General features: G+C 46.5%; 3 protein-coding genes across 3 annotated transcripts in view; 1 reads left to right on the top strand and 2 right to left on the bottom strand.

Annotated features, from left to right (window-relative positions):
• The window catches only part of LOC128367616 (kinesin heavy chain-like), a 21,835-nt gene extending 6,633 nt beyond the window's left edge, over positions 1 to 15,202 (bottom strand). The window contains exons 1-16 of the mRNA XM_053328230.1: positions 15,068 to 15,202; positions 9,389 to 9,476; positions 8,558 to 8,631; positions 8,369 to 8,473; positions 7,353 to 7,401; positions 7,184 to 7,239; positions 6,943 to 7,030; positions 6,501 to 6,625; positions 5,461 to 5,565; positions 5,179 to 5,327; positions 4,825 to 4,973; positions 3,896 to 4,065; positions 2,599 to 2,667; positions 1,848 to 2,054; positions 864 to 1,010; positions 366 to 554 (exon numbers count right to left, since the gene is read on the bottom strand). Coding sequence (XP_053184205.1) covers positions 366 to 554; positions 864 to 1,010; positions 1,848 to 2,054; positions 2,599 to 2,667; positions 3,896 to 4,065; positions 4,825 to 4,973; positions 5,179 to 5,327; positions 5,461 to 5,565; positions 6,501 to 6,625; positions 6,943 to 7,030; positions 7,184 to 7,239; positions 7,353 to 7,401; positions 8,369 to 8,473; positions 8,558 to 8,631; positions 9,389 to 9,476; positions 15,068 to 15,202 — 1,905 coding nt within the window. The remainder of the gene's footprint in view (positions 1 to 365; positions 555 to 863; positions 1,011 to 1,847; positions 2,055 to 2,598; positions 2,668 to 3,895; positions 4,066 to 4,824; positions 4,974 to 5,178; positions 5,328 to 5,460; positions 5,566 to 6,500; positions 6,626 to 6,942; positions 7,031 to 7,183; positions 7,240 to 7,352; positions 7,402 to 8,368; positions 8,474 to 8,557; positions 8,632 to 9,388; positions 9,477 to 15,067) is intronic.
• Positions 1 to 16,075, bottom strand: part of LOC128368283 (titin-like) — a 162,565-nt gene that overhangs the window by 39,055 nt on the left and 107,435 nt on the right. The gene's annotated exons all lie outside the window — the stretch shown is intronic.
• The window catches only part of LOC128367622 (interferon-induced protein 44-like), a 216,038-nt gene that overhangs the window by 162,995 nt on the left and 36,968 nt on the right, over positions 1 to 16,075 (top strand). The gene's annotated exons all lie outside the window — the stretch shown is intronic.

Here is a 16,075-nt window from a genome sequence, read left to right as displayed (position 1 = left end):
GAAGGTAGGAGGGAGGGAGGAAAGAAGGTAAGAAGGAAGGAAAGAAGGACAGAGGAAAGAAGGAAGGGAGGAAAGTAGGGCGGAGGAAAGGAAAGAAGGAAGGAAATAAGGAGGGAGGGAGGAAGGAAGGGAGGAGGGAAGGAAAGAAGGAAGGAAGGAAGGAAGGAAAAAGAGAGCAAGGAAAGAAAGAGAGAAGGAAGGAAGGAAAGAAGGAAAGAAGGAAGGAAGAGTCAAAACAGAAGGGGTCAATTTGACCCGGGAGGACGACAGGAAGGTTAGGGTTACCTGAGAGATAGAGAGTGTTGTACTGTCCCTTTAAGGTTACCTGGGAGATAGAGAGTGTTGTACTGTCCCTTTAAGGTTACCTGGGAGATGGCCAGCTGACAGGAAGTGAGCTCCTTCTCGTTGGCCTCCATCCTGCAGCTGTTCTCCGTCAGACTGACCTCCAGCTGTTTGCTGCGGCTCACCAAAGATTTCACCTCCGACTTCATCTTAGTGATGAAGAGCCGAGCCGTGGTGAACTCATCCTCCATCACACCGCTGGCCTCCGTCATCTGAACACACACACACACACACACACACACACACACACACAGATACACACACACACACACACGCACACACACACACACACACACACACACAGTAGAAGAAGAATTAAAATGAGTAAATGTGACAGTAGAAGAAGAAGAAGAGTTAAACTGTAAATGTGACAGTAGAAGAAGAGTTAAACTGTAAATGTGACAGTAGAAGAAGAGTTAAACTGTAAATGTGACAGTAGAAGAAGAGTTAAACTGTAAATGTGACAGTAGAAGAAGAGTTAAACTGTAAATGTGACAGTAGAAGAAGAAGAAGAGTCTTACAGCTCGGAGCTCGGTGGTGCCGAGGACGCTGCCGATGTCTCCGAGGTCTCTGAGCAGCAGAACTAAGATCTCTGCTGATCTCCTCTTATGATGAGAGCTCACCTCCTGCAGGTGGGACAACTCCTTCTGCACTGCCTCCAGACTCACCTGGAGGAGGAGGAGCGGGGGGGGGCGGGGAGGAGGAGGAGGGAGAAGAGCAGGTGGAGGAAGAGGAGAAGGAGGGGGAGGGAGGGAGAGGAGGAGGAGCAGGTGGAGGAGGGAGAAGAGGAGGGGGAAGAGGAGGAGGAGGAAGAGGAGAAGGAGGGGGAGGGAGGGAGAGGAGGAGGAGGAGGGGAGGAGGAAGAAGAGGATGAGGAGGAAGAGAAGGAGGAGGAAGAGGAGGAGGGAGGGAGAGGAGGAGGAGGAGGGAGGGAGAAGAGGAGGAAGAAGAGGAGGGGGAAGAGGAGGAGGGGGAAGAGGAGGAGGAGGAAGAGGAAGAAGAGGAGGAGGAGGGGGAGGGAGGGAGAGGAGGAGGTGGAGAAGGAGGAGGGGAGGAGGAAGAAGAGGATGAGGAGGAAGAGAAGGAGGAGGAAGAGGAGGAGGGAGGGAGAGGAGGAGGAAGAGGAGGGAGAGGAGGGAGAAGAGGAGGAGGGGGAGGGAGGGAGAGGAGGAGGAAGAGGAGGGAGAGGAGGGAGAAGAGGAGGAAGAAGATGCTCAGCTCAGAGAAATGAAACTAAAGCATTCTGCAGATGTTTCTTGTTCTTTGGCTCCATCTGGTGGTCACATCATCAAATCACAGAAATACAAACTTTATACATTCATCAGCTTTAAGTGAATAATTATAATAATAATATAATAATTAAAATAATAATAATAAAAATAATAAAAAAATAATAAAATAAAATAATAATAATAATAAGAAGAAGAAGAAGAAGAAGAAGAACTGATGATAATTTGATGCACAAAAGTAACCCAGTGAAGTAAAAGCTGTGGTGTTGGACTCACGGTCTTGTGAGCCAGCTCCTCGTTCAGCATCTCGTTGCAGCGGTTCTTCGTCTCTACTTCTTGACTCTTGTGGTCGTAGTTGACGGCGAGCTCCTCCAGAGCCTGCAGCACCTCCTTCACCTCCTCCTTAGCCAGGTCATTGTCTCTCTGCAGCCGAGACACCTCCTCCTGCACACGCTGGTAGTCCTGACGACTCGCTGCCATCAGCTGGAGGAGGACAGACAGGAGGAAGGAGAGACAGACAGGAGGAAGGAGAGACAGGAGGACAGGACAGACAGACAGGAGGACAGACAGACAGACAGGAGGACAGACAGGAGGACAGACAGGTGGACAGACAGGTGGAGGACAGGAGGATAGACAGACAGGTGGACAGACAGGAGGACAGGACAGACAGACAGGAGGACAGAGAGACAGGAGGACAGACAGGAGGACAGACAGACAGGTGGAGGACAGACAGACAGGTGGACAGACAGGTGGACAGACAGGTGGACAGGAGGGGGACAGGAGGGGGACAGACAGGAGGAGAGACAGGTGGAGGACAGACAGGAGGACAGACAGGTGGACAGACAGGAGGACAGACAGGAGGACAGACAGGAGGACAGACAGGTGGACAGGAGGGGGACAGACAGGAGGGGGACAGGAGGGGGACAGACAGGTGGAGGACAGACAGGTGGACGGACAGGTGGAGGGAGGTCAGACTGATTGATAAATTAGGAGCTGGAGGTTCGTAGAGTCTGAAAGTGAAACTCACTTCATCCTGATCGATGAGCTGCTGCTGAAGAGTCTCAGCCGTCTGACTCTGATGGTTGATCTCCTCATCCTGAAGGAAGAGGAAGAGGAAGAGGAGGAGGAGGAGGGAGAGGGAGAGGGAGAGGAAGAGAAGGAGGAGGAGGGAGAGGAAGAGGAGGGGGAGGAGAAGGATTAGGGAGAGGAAGAAGAAGAGGAGGAAGAGGAGGAGGAGGGAGAGGAAGAGGAGGAGGAGGAGGGAGAGGAAGAGGAGGGGGAGGAGAAGGATTAGGGAGAGGAAGAAGAAGAGGAGGAAGAGGAGGAGGAGGGAGAGGAAGAGGAGGAGAAGGAGGAGGAGGAGGAGGAGGAGGAGGGAGAGGGAGAGGAAGAGGAAGAGGAGGAGGATAGAAGGGAGAGGAGGAGGAGGAGGGAGAGGAAGAGGAGGAGGAGGGAGAGGAGGAAGAGGAGGGAGAGGAGGAGGAAGAGGAGGAGGAGGAGGGAGAGGAAGAGGAAGAGGAGGGGGAGGAGGAGGAAGAGGAAGAGGAGGAGGAGGATGGAGAGGAAGAGGAAGAGGAGGAGGAGGAGGGAGAGGAGGAGGAGGAGGAAGAGGAAGAGGAAGAGGAGGAGGAGGGAAAGGAAGAGGAAGAGGAAGAGGAGGGAGAGGAGGAGGAGGGAGAGTAAAGGAAGAGGAAGAGGAGGAGGAGGAGGAGGAGGGAGAGGGAGAGGAGGGGGAGGAGGGGGAGGAGGAGGAAGAGGAAGAGGAAGAGGAGGAGGGAGAGGAAGAGGAAGAGGACGGGGAGGAGGGGGAGGAGGAGGAAGAGGAAGAGGAGGAGGAGGAGGGAGAGGAAGAGGAAGAGGAGGGGGAGGACGGGGGGAGGAAAAGGAGGAGGAGGAGGAGGGAGAGGAAGATGAAGAGGAAGAGGAAGAGGAGGGGGAGGAGGAGGAAGAGGAAGAGGAGGAAGAGGAGGGGGAGGAGGAGGAGGAGGAGGGAGAGGAAGAGGAAGAGGAAGAGGAGGAGGAGCGGGAGGGGGGGAAGAGGAGGAGGAGGAGGAGGGAGAGGAAGAGGAGGAGGAGGAGGAGGAGGGAGAGGAAGAGGAGGAGAAACACACAAGCTGTTAAACATCCGGCTCTAACCTGTAACCTTTAACCTTTAACCTCTACCTGGTCTCAGCTGGAGCTCAGGTTCTGGTTCTGGTTCTGGTTCAGGTTCAGGGTCAGGTTCAGGTTCAGGTTCAGGTTCTGGTTCTGGTTCTGGTTCAGGTGAGACTGGAACCTTTACCTGCTGGAGCTCAGGTTCAGGTCCAGGTTCAGGTGGGACTCACCTTGTCGTCCAGCTGGTGGTAGAGGTCTGTGATGAGGGTCTCGTACTGAGTCTTCTCCTCCTCTGACAGAGGGGCGGGGGGCGGGGCCAAGCTGTCAATCACTGCGGTCGCATCACTGCTGCTCTTCTTGGCTCTGCTGCTCAGCTGCTCCTCCACAGGTACGCTCTCACCTGCAGCCAATCACATGACAGACAGCCAATCACATGACACTCAGCCAATCACATGACAGACAGCCAATCACATGACACTCAGCCAATCACATGACAGACAGCTGGTCACATGACACTCAGCTGATACTCTGAGTCACAATGGTTTTCACAGGGCTGTCAGCGTTAACGTGTTAATCGTGATTAGATTAATGCAATCCATAACGTGTTATATATTTTTTAATCTCATTTTAATGTTGCAAGCCTTTTTGTCCCTTTTGTCCCCCCGTAGACGGCTCCTCTAGCTGTAGCGCTATGCTTTGAAGTGGCCTCCTGCAGTAAACCTACCGCGCTGATGGAAAGTAAGAGAGCTACTGGACTTTTGAACGGCTTGTTTAACTTTAAAACACTTCCAGACGCTTCAGTTGACAAGTCAAAAGTAAAATGCAACCTGTGTCAAACGGAGTTTAACTACCACCGGAGTACGTGGAGTTTGAGTTAGCACCTCCACGCTAAACACCCAGGTGCAGCCAAGCCAGCCTCAGCTCCACCAAAGGACCATTTTGGAGTGTGGGAGTCGCAGCAGAGCCGTGATTGATTCCCACTTAAGACACTCTGGTAAGAAATGCTTTACATTATGGGCTTAAAACTGCCTTCAAATGGAAAATAGCAGGATTTTAAACATGCAATTCAAAACGCCATTAATCGTGATTACCTATGGAAACTCTGAGATTAATCTCGATTAAAATAATTAATCGTTTGACAGATTATATTTTTTGTCACCTTTCCTCCAGCGTTTCAGCTCGTTCTCCAGCTTCTGGATGATGATGCTCTGAGTCCTCGTCTTCTCTTTCTCCTTCTCGTACTTCTTCTTCCACTCCTCCGCCGTCAGCTCCAGGTTCACCGACACCGTGTTCTTAATGGTCTTCGCCCTGAAACAGGAAGTCAGTCAGCTTCTTTTTATTTCACCATCTTCATCAGTTAAAGATCAACTCTGTGAATCCATTTAATGTTAGAACACTATAACACAGTACCTCTGAGGTATTTTATTTTGAAGTGCATCAGGTGACTTCCTGTACTACCTCTGAAAACAACTGAATTCTTTTATTTTGAAGTGCATCAGGTGACTTCCTGTACCTCTGTCCGAACATCAGGGTGGATTTGGTTTCAGCTTCGTTGTAAACGGACGGCGAGCAGCAGATGATGATGGTGGTTCGACAGTTTCCTCCCAGAGAGTCCTGAAGGATCCGGGTCATCTTACTGTCTCTGTACGGGACGTGAGTTTTCTACAAACACACAACAACACACAACACACAACAGCACACAACACACAACAACACACAATCATCAACACACAACTACACACCCCAGCAGACTGTGAGCTGACCTGCAGACTGACGACAGGAAGTGCTGACTCACCGTTCCTTCGCTCAGGGCTGAGATCACGTTTCCCAGAGCAGACAGAGACTTGTTGATGTTCTTCGCTTCGTCCAACACGGCGCCTTCAGCCCCTGTCTTACTCACCTGGACAATGACATCATCATCAGTAACCAGTACAGGTGACCAGCAGGAGACCAGCAGGAGACCAGTACAGGTGACCATGGTATTAATAAAGCAGGAGAGAGGAGGGAACAGTGAGAGTGAGGGAACAGTGAGAGTGAGGGAACAGTGAGAGTGAGGGAACAGTGAGAGGAGGGAACAGTGAGAGTGAGGGAACAGTGAGAGGAGGGAACAGTGAGAGGGAGGGAACAGTGAGAGGAGGGAACAGTGAGAGGAGGGAACAGTGAGAGTGAGGGAACAGTGAGAGGAGGGAACAGTGAGAGTGAGGGAACAGTGAGAGTGAGGGAACAGTGAGAGTGAGGGAACAGTGAGAGGAGGGAACAGTGAGAGTGAGGGAACAGTGAGAGTGAGGGAACAGTGAGAGTGAGGGAACAGTGAGAGTGAGGGAACAGTGAGAGGAGGGAACAGTGAGAGGAGGGAACAGTGAGAGTGAGGGAACAGTGAGAGGAGGGAACAGTGAGAGTGAGGGAACAGTGAGTGAGGGAACAGTGAGAGGAGGGAACAGTGAGAGGAGGGAACAGTGAGAGGAGGGAACAGTGAGAGTGAGGGAACAGTGAGAGTGAGGGAACAGTGAGAGTGAGGGAACAGTGAGAGGAGGGAACAGTGAGAGTGAGGGAACAGTGAGTGAGGGAACAGTGAGAGGAGGGAACAGTGAGAGGAGGGAACAGTGAGAGGAGGGAACAGTGAGAGGAGGGAACAGTGAGAGGAGGGAACAGTGAGAGTGAGGGAACAGTGAGAGGAGGGAACAGTGAGAGGAGGGAACAGTGAGAGGAGGGAACAGTGAGAGGAGGGAACAGTGAGAGGAGGGAACAGTGAGAGGAGGGAACAGTGAGAGGAGGGAACAGTGAGAGGAGGGAACAGTGAGAGGAGGGAACAGTGAGAGGAGGGAACAGTGGAACCTTCTCGCTTCCTGCCAGGTCCACCAGGTAAAGCTTCCCCGACAGTTTGGTCTCCGTCTCAACGTTCTCCTGCTTGATGTTGATCAGGAAGATGCTGTGACTGCGAGAGCTGTGCTCGTTCATGTCTGCAGGACGCACACAAGGACACGGTAGTGCACGTTAGTGCATGTTAGTACATGTTAGTACATCTTAGTGCACGTTAGTGCACGCTAGTACACGTTAGTCCTCCTCAGAGAGCTGCTGGCTGCACTGCTCATTACAGTCACATCTCTGCAGGATAAAGAATCATCATGGTGTGTGTTTGTGTGAGTGTGTGTGTGGTGTGTGTTTGTGTGGGTGTATTGTATTGTAGTTGGGATATCTTTGTGGTTACATTATTAGTAGTATGCAAGTATTATCAGTATTATCAGTAGTATTATAGTACTATTAGTAGTAAACTCACTCGTCACGGCGACGTGTCGGTTCGCTTTTCCCTCGTCGATAACGTCCATGACTTCATCAGGACTGGACACGAAACGCTCCGTACAACCCTGACAGGAAACACTGTATTAGTACTGCAGTAACTGTGCTAGTACTGTAGTATTATATGCAGTAACTGTGCTAGTACTGTAGTATTATATGCAGTAATACTACAATAACTGTAGTATTACTGCAGTAGAGACAGAGCAGGTAAATATGAATACCTTGACAAAGGGAACCCGGTTCTTGTCCTCGTGGACAGCGAGGTTCGTCTTTGACACTGAAACATGAATCACAGTGAGGAAGTTTTATTCTAACATTAAATTATATAAAATACTCACTAATATGTTAAATATTATGTTATATACTTTATACATTATATATGTTACTCACCATCCAGCAGGTCTCTGATTTTATCCAGATAGATTTCAAAATAAGATACCTGCAGAGAGAAAGCTGAGTCAGCACTGATTCAGACTTTAACTCACATTCCTCCTCCTGGTTTAAAGGATAATAATATATATATTATATATATATATAATATTATATATAGTATAATAATAAAAAGGTTAGTTAAATGTTTGTCATGTTATAGTTAAAATCATTTAAAGCTGATTTTAAAGCTTTTGACGTGTTTTACATATTAAATGTTTAAAGCTGAGCTGTGAGAGAGAAGCAGTGAACATATGGAGAGCAGGTGGGTCAGTGAACGCCTCGCTGGCTCTCTGCAGGACGGCTGACCACAGATCAGATTTACTGCTAACATACACAAAGCTACATTAAGATGATTAATGTGATTTAAACCAAATAATGAAACTGATAAACTGTTCCAACAGTAAATTAACTTATAATTAATTAATATAATCTATATTATCATGATATTCATAATAATATTATTAAATTAGAATTTATTCTATTACCTTTAATATTAATACAGATTACTGCAGGTTACACATTATTAAACATATTAGTAATATAAACTAATATTAAAACTAAAGGTAAAAACAATAAAAACAGATGCGTGGTGACTGATGATGTCACCGGTATGAAGATGACATCATCACCGGTATGAAGATGACATCATCGCCGGTATGAAGATGACATCATCACCGGTACGACGATGACATCATCACCGGTATGATGATGACATCATCACCGGTATGACGATGACATCATCGCCGGTATGAAGATGACATCATCGCCGGTATGAAGATGACATCATCGCCGGTATGACGATGACATCATCACCGGTATGATGATGACATCATCACCGGTATGACGATGACATCATCGCCGGTATGAAGATGACATCATCACCGGTATGACGATGACATCATCGCCGGTATGAAGATGACATCATCACCGGTATGAAGATGACATCATCGCCAGTATGACGATGATGTCATCACCTTGATGTGGAACTCCAGGTTCTCGTCCATGGAGTAGATGTGGTCGAAGATGTCCGTGGCGATGCGAGGGATGATTCCCATCAGCTGAGGGTCGTGAAGTTTCCCCTGAACACAAAAAACATTTCACTTCATCTGTGAGAATAAACCCGTCCCCGTAACCATGACGACCACCCAGCGCGCCACACTGACCTCCATAGTGTGAGTCTTCCCTGATGACGTCTGACCGTACGCAAAGATCGTCCCGTTATATCCTCCCAACACGTCTGAAACACACACAACACACACTCAATACACACTAAACACACACAACACACACTCAATATACACTAAATACACACTAAACACACACAACACACACTCAATACACACACTATATATATGTCTGTGAATGTTCTCATCGGTCTTAGTCTCTGGGAAACTCTCCTCTTACTGCTTCATCAGTTCATAGTCTGACCTGCACAGAGGTTAAATACCTGGTTGCTCCACCAGGAGTCACAGCACCGACACTCTGAGTCACTAACGAGTCACTACCAGGCGGGAATGAGGCCAACCAGGAAGTAACTTAGAGCTGCATTCTATCAAAAGGCCACCAGGGGGCGACCGTCTCTATACAAGTCAATGGAGAATTCACCAACTTCTCACTTGATTTCTAACCTCAGTAAACGTTTTCAAAATGTGTTTATGGTCTCAATCGCTAGTTTAAAGCCTTCTTCAATGCAGTATGATGTTCATTTGGGACATTTTGGCCTCCCTGATTTTATATGTGACGATAAAGCAGGGTATGCATTAGGGCGTGGCTACGTCCTGATTGACAGGTTGATTGACCAATGTCCTCCAGATCCAGCCCTCGTAACCATAGCAACCTCCCGCTCCGCCCATGGCCGTGCCATGTTTTTATTTTTCCCAGCATGCACCTGAAATTTTCAAGATGGCGCTGCCCAGATCCGAAACTATTGGCTTCCGAGCAGCAGTCCACAAACCAATGGGTGACGTCACGGATGTTTAAAGGGTTAATCTCACCTTTGACGATCTGCTTGGCGCAGGTGTCGTACACCTGGAGCTGCTCTGTGATTGGAGGAAGGACTCTGTCGAACACATACGGCTTCCCCTGCAACACAGGAAACAACACTGTCAAAATAAAATAATAACAAAATAATGATAATAGGTGTGATTTATACATCGCCTTTCACAAACCCAGGGACGATTTACAAAAGATAAAATAAACTAACTAACAAGACAAACAATTAAAAAAGGGTCTCTGCCTCCAGTTTTCTGTCTCTCTTCACTCACCTGCACATTAAAGACAAAAAGCCCCAAAAAATATAATTAAAAAAAAAAAGACCCAAACAGAAGCAAACAGATCTGATGGAGACTCAGCGGATGAAATAATTGAGACTGGTGGAAACATGTGAAGTTGGTTCTGAGTGAAGGTTTTTATCTGCTGACATTAAACTGATCTGAGGACTGTTTGAAGGGTTTATCGGCGCCTCGCAGACGTCTGAATATTAACGTGAAGAAGAAACACGAAATATATTCTGACTGACAGCCAATCAGAGCGCACGCCTGCATCATGTGACTCTAACACATTTAATGCTTTCAGGCCACAGCAACGGGTAACCTGTGATCAGCTGTTCCCGTCCGGTCGCCATGACGACTGACCAGTGAAACCAGTGATCAGCTGATTAATTGATTAACTGAGATTAGAGTCTTTAGATCTGGGGGGTCAAACATGAGGCCCGTGGGCCAGAACCGGCCCGCCGAGGGGTCGACCCCGGCCCACTTCCTGTCTTCTTTTCCTTCTTTGTTACTTAATTCCTTCCTTCCTTCCATTTGTCCTTCCTATCTTTCCTCCCTTCCTTCCCTCCTTCCATTTGTCCTTCCTATCTTTCCTCCCTTCCTTCCCTCCTTCCATTTGTCCTTCCTATCTTTCCTCCCTTCCTTCCCTCCTTCCATTTGTCCTTCCTATCTTTCCTTCCTGCCTTCCTTCCTTCTTTCCTTCCTTCCTTCCTTCCATTTGTCCTTCCTATCTTTCCTTCCTGCCTTCCTTCCTTCCATTTGTCCTTCCTATCTTTCCTTCCTGCCTTCCTGCCTTCCTTCCTTCCTTCCTTCCTTCCATTTGTCCTTCCTATCTTTCCTTCCTGCCTTCCTTCCTTCCTTCTTTCCATTTGTCCTTCCTTCCTTCCTTCCTTCCTTCCTTCCTTCCTTCCTTCCATTTGTCCTTCCTAGCTTTCCTTCCTTCCATCTTTTTTTACTGTCTTCTCTTCCTTCTCCTCCTTCTTTTCCTTCCTTCCTTCCTTCCTTCCTCACGCCTTGACTCCTTCCTCCATCCCTTCCTTCCTTCCTCCCTCCCTTCCATCTTTTTAATGATCCAGCCCACATGAGGTCATATTAGTCTGTATGTGGCCCTTGAATGAAGATGAGTTTGACTCCTCTGCTCTAGATTCTTTAGATTCTTTAAGTTTTAAACATTCCTGATCATCGAGGTTCAGACTGAATCTGTCTGTATGTTTCAGTAAATGCCCGTCGGCATGGCAACTGCATCCCACCGGGAGACGTCTGGAGAGGACGAACCAATGAGACGGAAGAAAGATGATTGCACACACAGTAACACACAGTCACACACACACACACACACACACACAGTAACACACACACACACAGTAACACTCACACACACACACACACACACACACACACACACACACACACACACACACAGTAACACACACACACACAGTAACACTCACACACACACACACACACACACACACACATACAGTAACACACACTCACACTCACACACAGTAACACACACACACACACAGTAACACACACTCACACACACAGTAATACACACAAACACACACAGTAACACACACTCATACACAGTAACACACACACACACACACAGTAACACACACTCTCACACACACACACTCACAGTAACACACACTCACACACACACACACAGTAACACACACACACACACAGTAACACACACACACACACACACAGTAACACACACAGACACACACACACACAGTAACACTCACTCACACACACACACACACACACACACACACATAAAGTCACATGATGAATGTTACATGAGGGTCTTTGCGTCTCTTTGTATGTGGAGGACCAGCTGGAGCCCGTCAGACGGCCACTTCAGGGCCTGAGGCCGCATATTGATGCTCTTCTGCCGATCATGTGACATCTGTCGGCCTTCAGCCGTCGTCATGGAAACGGAATATTTCCCATGAGACTCTGCAGCAGCTCCACCCCCCCCTTCCCCCTCCCTTCCCCCATCAATGAAACCAGACAGACCTGCTGCTTCAAATAACACACAGCAACACTAAACTACAACTACAGACTCTAAACTACAACTACAGACACTAAACTACAACTACAGACACTAAACTACAACTACAGACTCCAAACTACAACTACAGGCTCTAAACTACAACTACAGACTCTAAACTACAACTACAGACTCTAAACTACAACTACAGACACTAAACTACAACTACAGACACTAAACTACAACTACAGACTCTAAACTACAACTACAGACACTAAACTACAACTACAGACACTAAACTACAACTACAGGCTCTAAACTACAACTACAGGCTCTAAACTACAACTACAGACTCTAAACTACAACTACAGACTCTAAACTACAACTACAGACACTAAACTACAACTACAGACACTAAACTACAACTACAGGCTCTAAACTACAACTACAGACTCTAAACTACAACTACAGACTCTAAACTACAACTACAGACACTAAACTACAACTACAGACACTAAACTACAACTACAGGCTCTAAACTACAACTACAGACTCTAAACTACAACTACAGACACTAAACTACAACTACAGACACTAAACTACAACTACAGACTCTAAACTACAACTACAGACTCTAAACTACAACTACAGACTCTAAACTACAGACGCTAAACTACAACTACAGACTCTAAACTACAACTACAGACTCTAAACTACAACTACAGATACTAAACTACAACTACAGACACTAAACTACAACTACAGGCTCTAAACTACAACTACAGACTCTAAACTACAACTACAGACTCTAAACTACAACTACAGACACTAAACTACAACTACAGACACTAAACTACAACTACAGACTCTAAACTACAACTACAGATACTAAACTACAACTACAGACACTAAACTACAACTACAGACTCTAAACTACAAGTACAGACTCTAAACTACAACTACAGACTCTAAACTACAACTACAGACACTAAACTACAACTACAGACACTAAACTACAACTACAGGCTCTAAACTACAACTACAGACTCTAAACTACAACTACAGACACTAAACTACAACTACAGACTCTAAACTACAACTACAGACTCTAAACTACAACTACAGACACTAAACTACAGCAACAGACTCTAAACTACAACTACAGACTCTAAACTACAACTACAGACTCCAAACTACAACTACAGACACTAAACTACAACTACAGGCTCTAAACTACAACTACAGACACTAAACTACAACTACAGACACTAAACTACAACTACAGACTCTAAACTACAACTACAGACTCTAAACTACAACTACAGACTCTAAACTACAACTACAGACTCTAAACTACAACTACAGACACTAAACTACAACTACAGACAGTCAACAGACAGGAAACAGGACAGGAAGCAGGACAGGGAAGAGACAGGAAGCAGGACAGGAAACAGGACAGGAAACAGGACAGGAAACAGGACAGGAAACAGGACAGGAAAGAGACATCCAGGAAACAGGGTAGCAGCGCGACCATTATCGGGCCAATCGTAGCCGCTGAATGCGACGTTTTCTAACTTTGTTAAGAACAAACGACCCCGATGTTGAGCCGATACGTTAATATATTCCATTTAATGAGAACTGGAGACGTTTAAAGGATCGTTGTCTCCAGTCAAACAGTCGATGATGTCTTCCTGCTTTCAGATAAACAAGCGTCTCGTTACAGACGGCCGACAGGAAACTGGGACAGAGTCATGTGACCTTAAAACGAGCTCGTTAAAATAAAACCATCCGACTTTAAACTTCCTCTGACTCGCTCGTCTCGTCTCTTACTGACCTGAAAGTTTCTGACCTGAACAAACAAGCAGTTCAATTAATTATTAACTAAAACCTTATTTATTCCTGATAGACGCAAGGCAAGGAAGGAAGGATGAGAGGATGTAGGGAAGGAAGGAAGGATGAGAGGATGTAGTGAAGGAAGGATGAGAGGATGTAGGGAAGGAAGGAAGAATGAGAGGATGTAGGGAAGGAAGGATGAGAGGATGTAGGGAAGGAAGGATGAGAGGATGTAGGGAAGGAAGGAAGGATGAGAGGATGTAGGGAAGGAAGGATTCCTTCCTTCCTTCCTTCCCTCCATCTGTCCTTCCTTCCTTCCTCCCTCCCTTCCTTCCTTCCTTCCTCCCTCCCTTCCTTCCTTCCTTCCTTCCCTCCATCTGTCCTTCCTTCCTTCCTTCCTCCCTCCCTCCCTCCCTTCCTTCCCTCCATCAGTCCTTCCTTCCTCCCTCCCTCCCTTCCTTCCTTCCCTCCATCTGTCCTTCCTTCCTTCCTTCCTCCCTTCCCTCCATCAGTCCTTCCTTCCTCCCTCCCTCCCTTCCTTCCTTCCCTCCATCTGTCCTTTCTTCCTTCCTTCCTTCCTTCCTTCCTCCCTTCCCTCCATCAGTCCTTCCTTCCTCCCTCCCTCCCTTCCTTCCTTCCCTCCATCTGTCCTTTCTTCCTTCCTTCCTCCCTTCCCTTCCTTCCTTCCTTCCCTCCATCTGTCCAATCATTAAAAGGACATAGAGAGCAAATGAAAGATTAAAATGTAAAGTGCTTTAAAAGAGCTCAATCATAAGCTCAGGAGAAGAGAAATGTTTCTAACCTGGATTTAAACATGATCACAGTTCAGCTGGTAGTAAGTAAACCTGCAGCGAAGCAGTAAATATATAATAATCAGTCCGATAAGCAGAAAGCATGAATATGAATATCTGGATCAGTGGACGTGACTCTGCTTTTATTGGCTTTAAACGGTTTCCATCCGTTTTATGGCACCGATCAATAATCAATGACTCAGCAGACTTACTGATAATAACATATATCAGATTTGCTTTTGATGTTTTTTCTCTTTTTACAATAAAACAACAACAGGTGTGATGATGGTGGTAACTTCCGGTGCGTCTCTATTGTTGCAGATGGACCGACAAACACACACAAACCAGGTTATAGTGACTTGTGGGGACATTAAATATTAATATTCATTACCTGCAGACTCTCTAAACACCACCGACACTAAAATATGCTTATTTACAATTATGAATGAAATGTTTCCCCATAATTAACTGATCCTGAGTCTGATTGGTCTCCAAAAGTAGCCTAGGACAGAACACACACACACACATACTTGCACAGCTATCCTTGTCGGGACATTGCATTGATTTCCATTCATTGTGGACAGCCCATCCCAAACCATCACTTCCTCACATCTCACCCCTAAAACCTGAACCAGGACCTCGTTCATGACGTGTGACCCCACCAGGACCCAGCTGGTCCCCATAAGGAGGGTTAGTCCCCGCAGAGTCGGTGTTTACACCACGAACCCGATAAAGCACATAAACAAGAACACACACACACACACACATACTCACCGCCACCACCACCGTGTCCTCTCCGTTAAATTTGGGGATGTATTTGTCTCCTCGGCTCCGCTCCGCATCGTTCAGGGGTCTGAACCGACACATGACCTTCACCCCGCAAACCCCGCACTCCACCGGCTCCGCCATCACCGATCTGTCCGGTAAGAACGGAGGAAACACCCGCAGATCTGCTCCGGTTCTCCTGCAGGACACAAAGCTGCTCTCCGTCTGCAGGAACACTCCCACCTGGACCCCCAACCCCCCCAACAACCACCCCCCTCCTCCAGCCCGCCGCAATGCACTCTGGGACATGCAGTTCTGTCTGATCATCGATTATAATATTGATTGAACATATTGATCAGTTCATGGAGGAGGAAACAAAGAGATGCTTTCTGAGGCTTTAAGAGATAAAATATGATAAAATATGTTTCTAATGTCTATGAAGAAGAACATTTAGCTCAGCTTACTTATTAAATATAAATATATATATTCATTAAACACGTTATCATGCATGAGCACACTCCTCTCCCCCCACTGAGAGGGATTAATCATTTAGTTCAGTTCTAAAACATTAAGATCTTTATGAACATGTAAATTAATGTCTCCATATTATTGATATAAATTATGACTTTACATCAGCTCACAAATTACTTTTAACTTCTTGTTTGACTTAAGTTAGTTAATAAACATCACGCATTACAATACTAAACTCATCATTACATGTTATATATTACTTCACATTAACAAAGTTACAGCCATTGCTTTCGTGAGTATGACAAAGAGTCAGAGTGACCAGCCGTCTTTCTTACTGCTGGTTGCTACGTTACCGTTATAAACCGTTACTTAGCCTTCAAAATAAAACTCCAGATCGAGGGTGTCTGTGTGTGTGTTATAATGTGTGTGTGAGTGTGAGAGAGAGACAGAGAGAGAAAGTGTGTGTCTTATGCAGAATTTCTTACCATTGAATCGAATCTAATACATTCATTAAATTAAGTAATTCAAGTACCTTAAATCATAAAA

Source organism: Scomber japonicus, chromosome 11, assembly GCF_027409825.1.
Source record: "Scomber japonicus isolate fScoJap1 chromosome 11, fScoJap1.pri, whole genome shotgun sequence".
NCBI lineage: Eukaryota > Metazoa > Chordata > Actinopteri > Scombriformes > Scombridae > Scomber > Scomber japonicus.
This window is presented reverse-complemented; position numbering and strand designations above follow the sequence as displayed.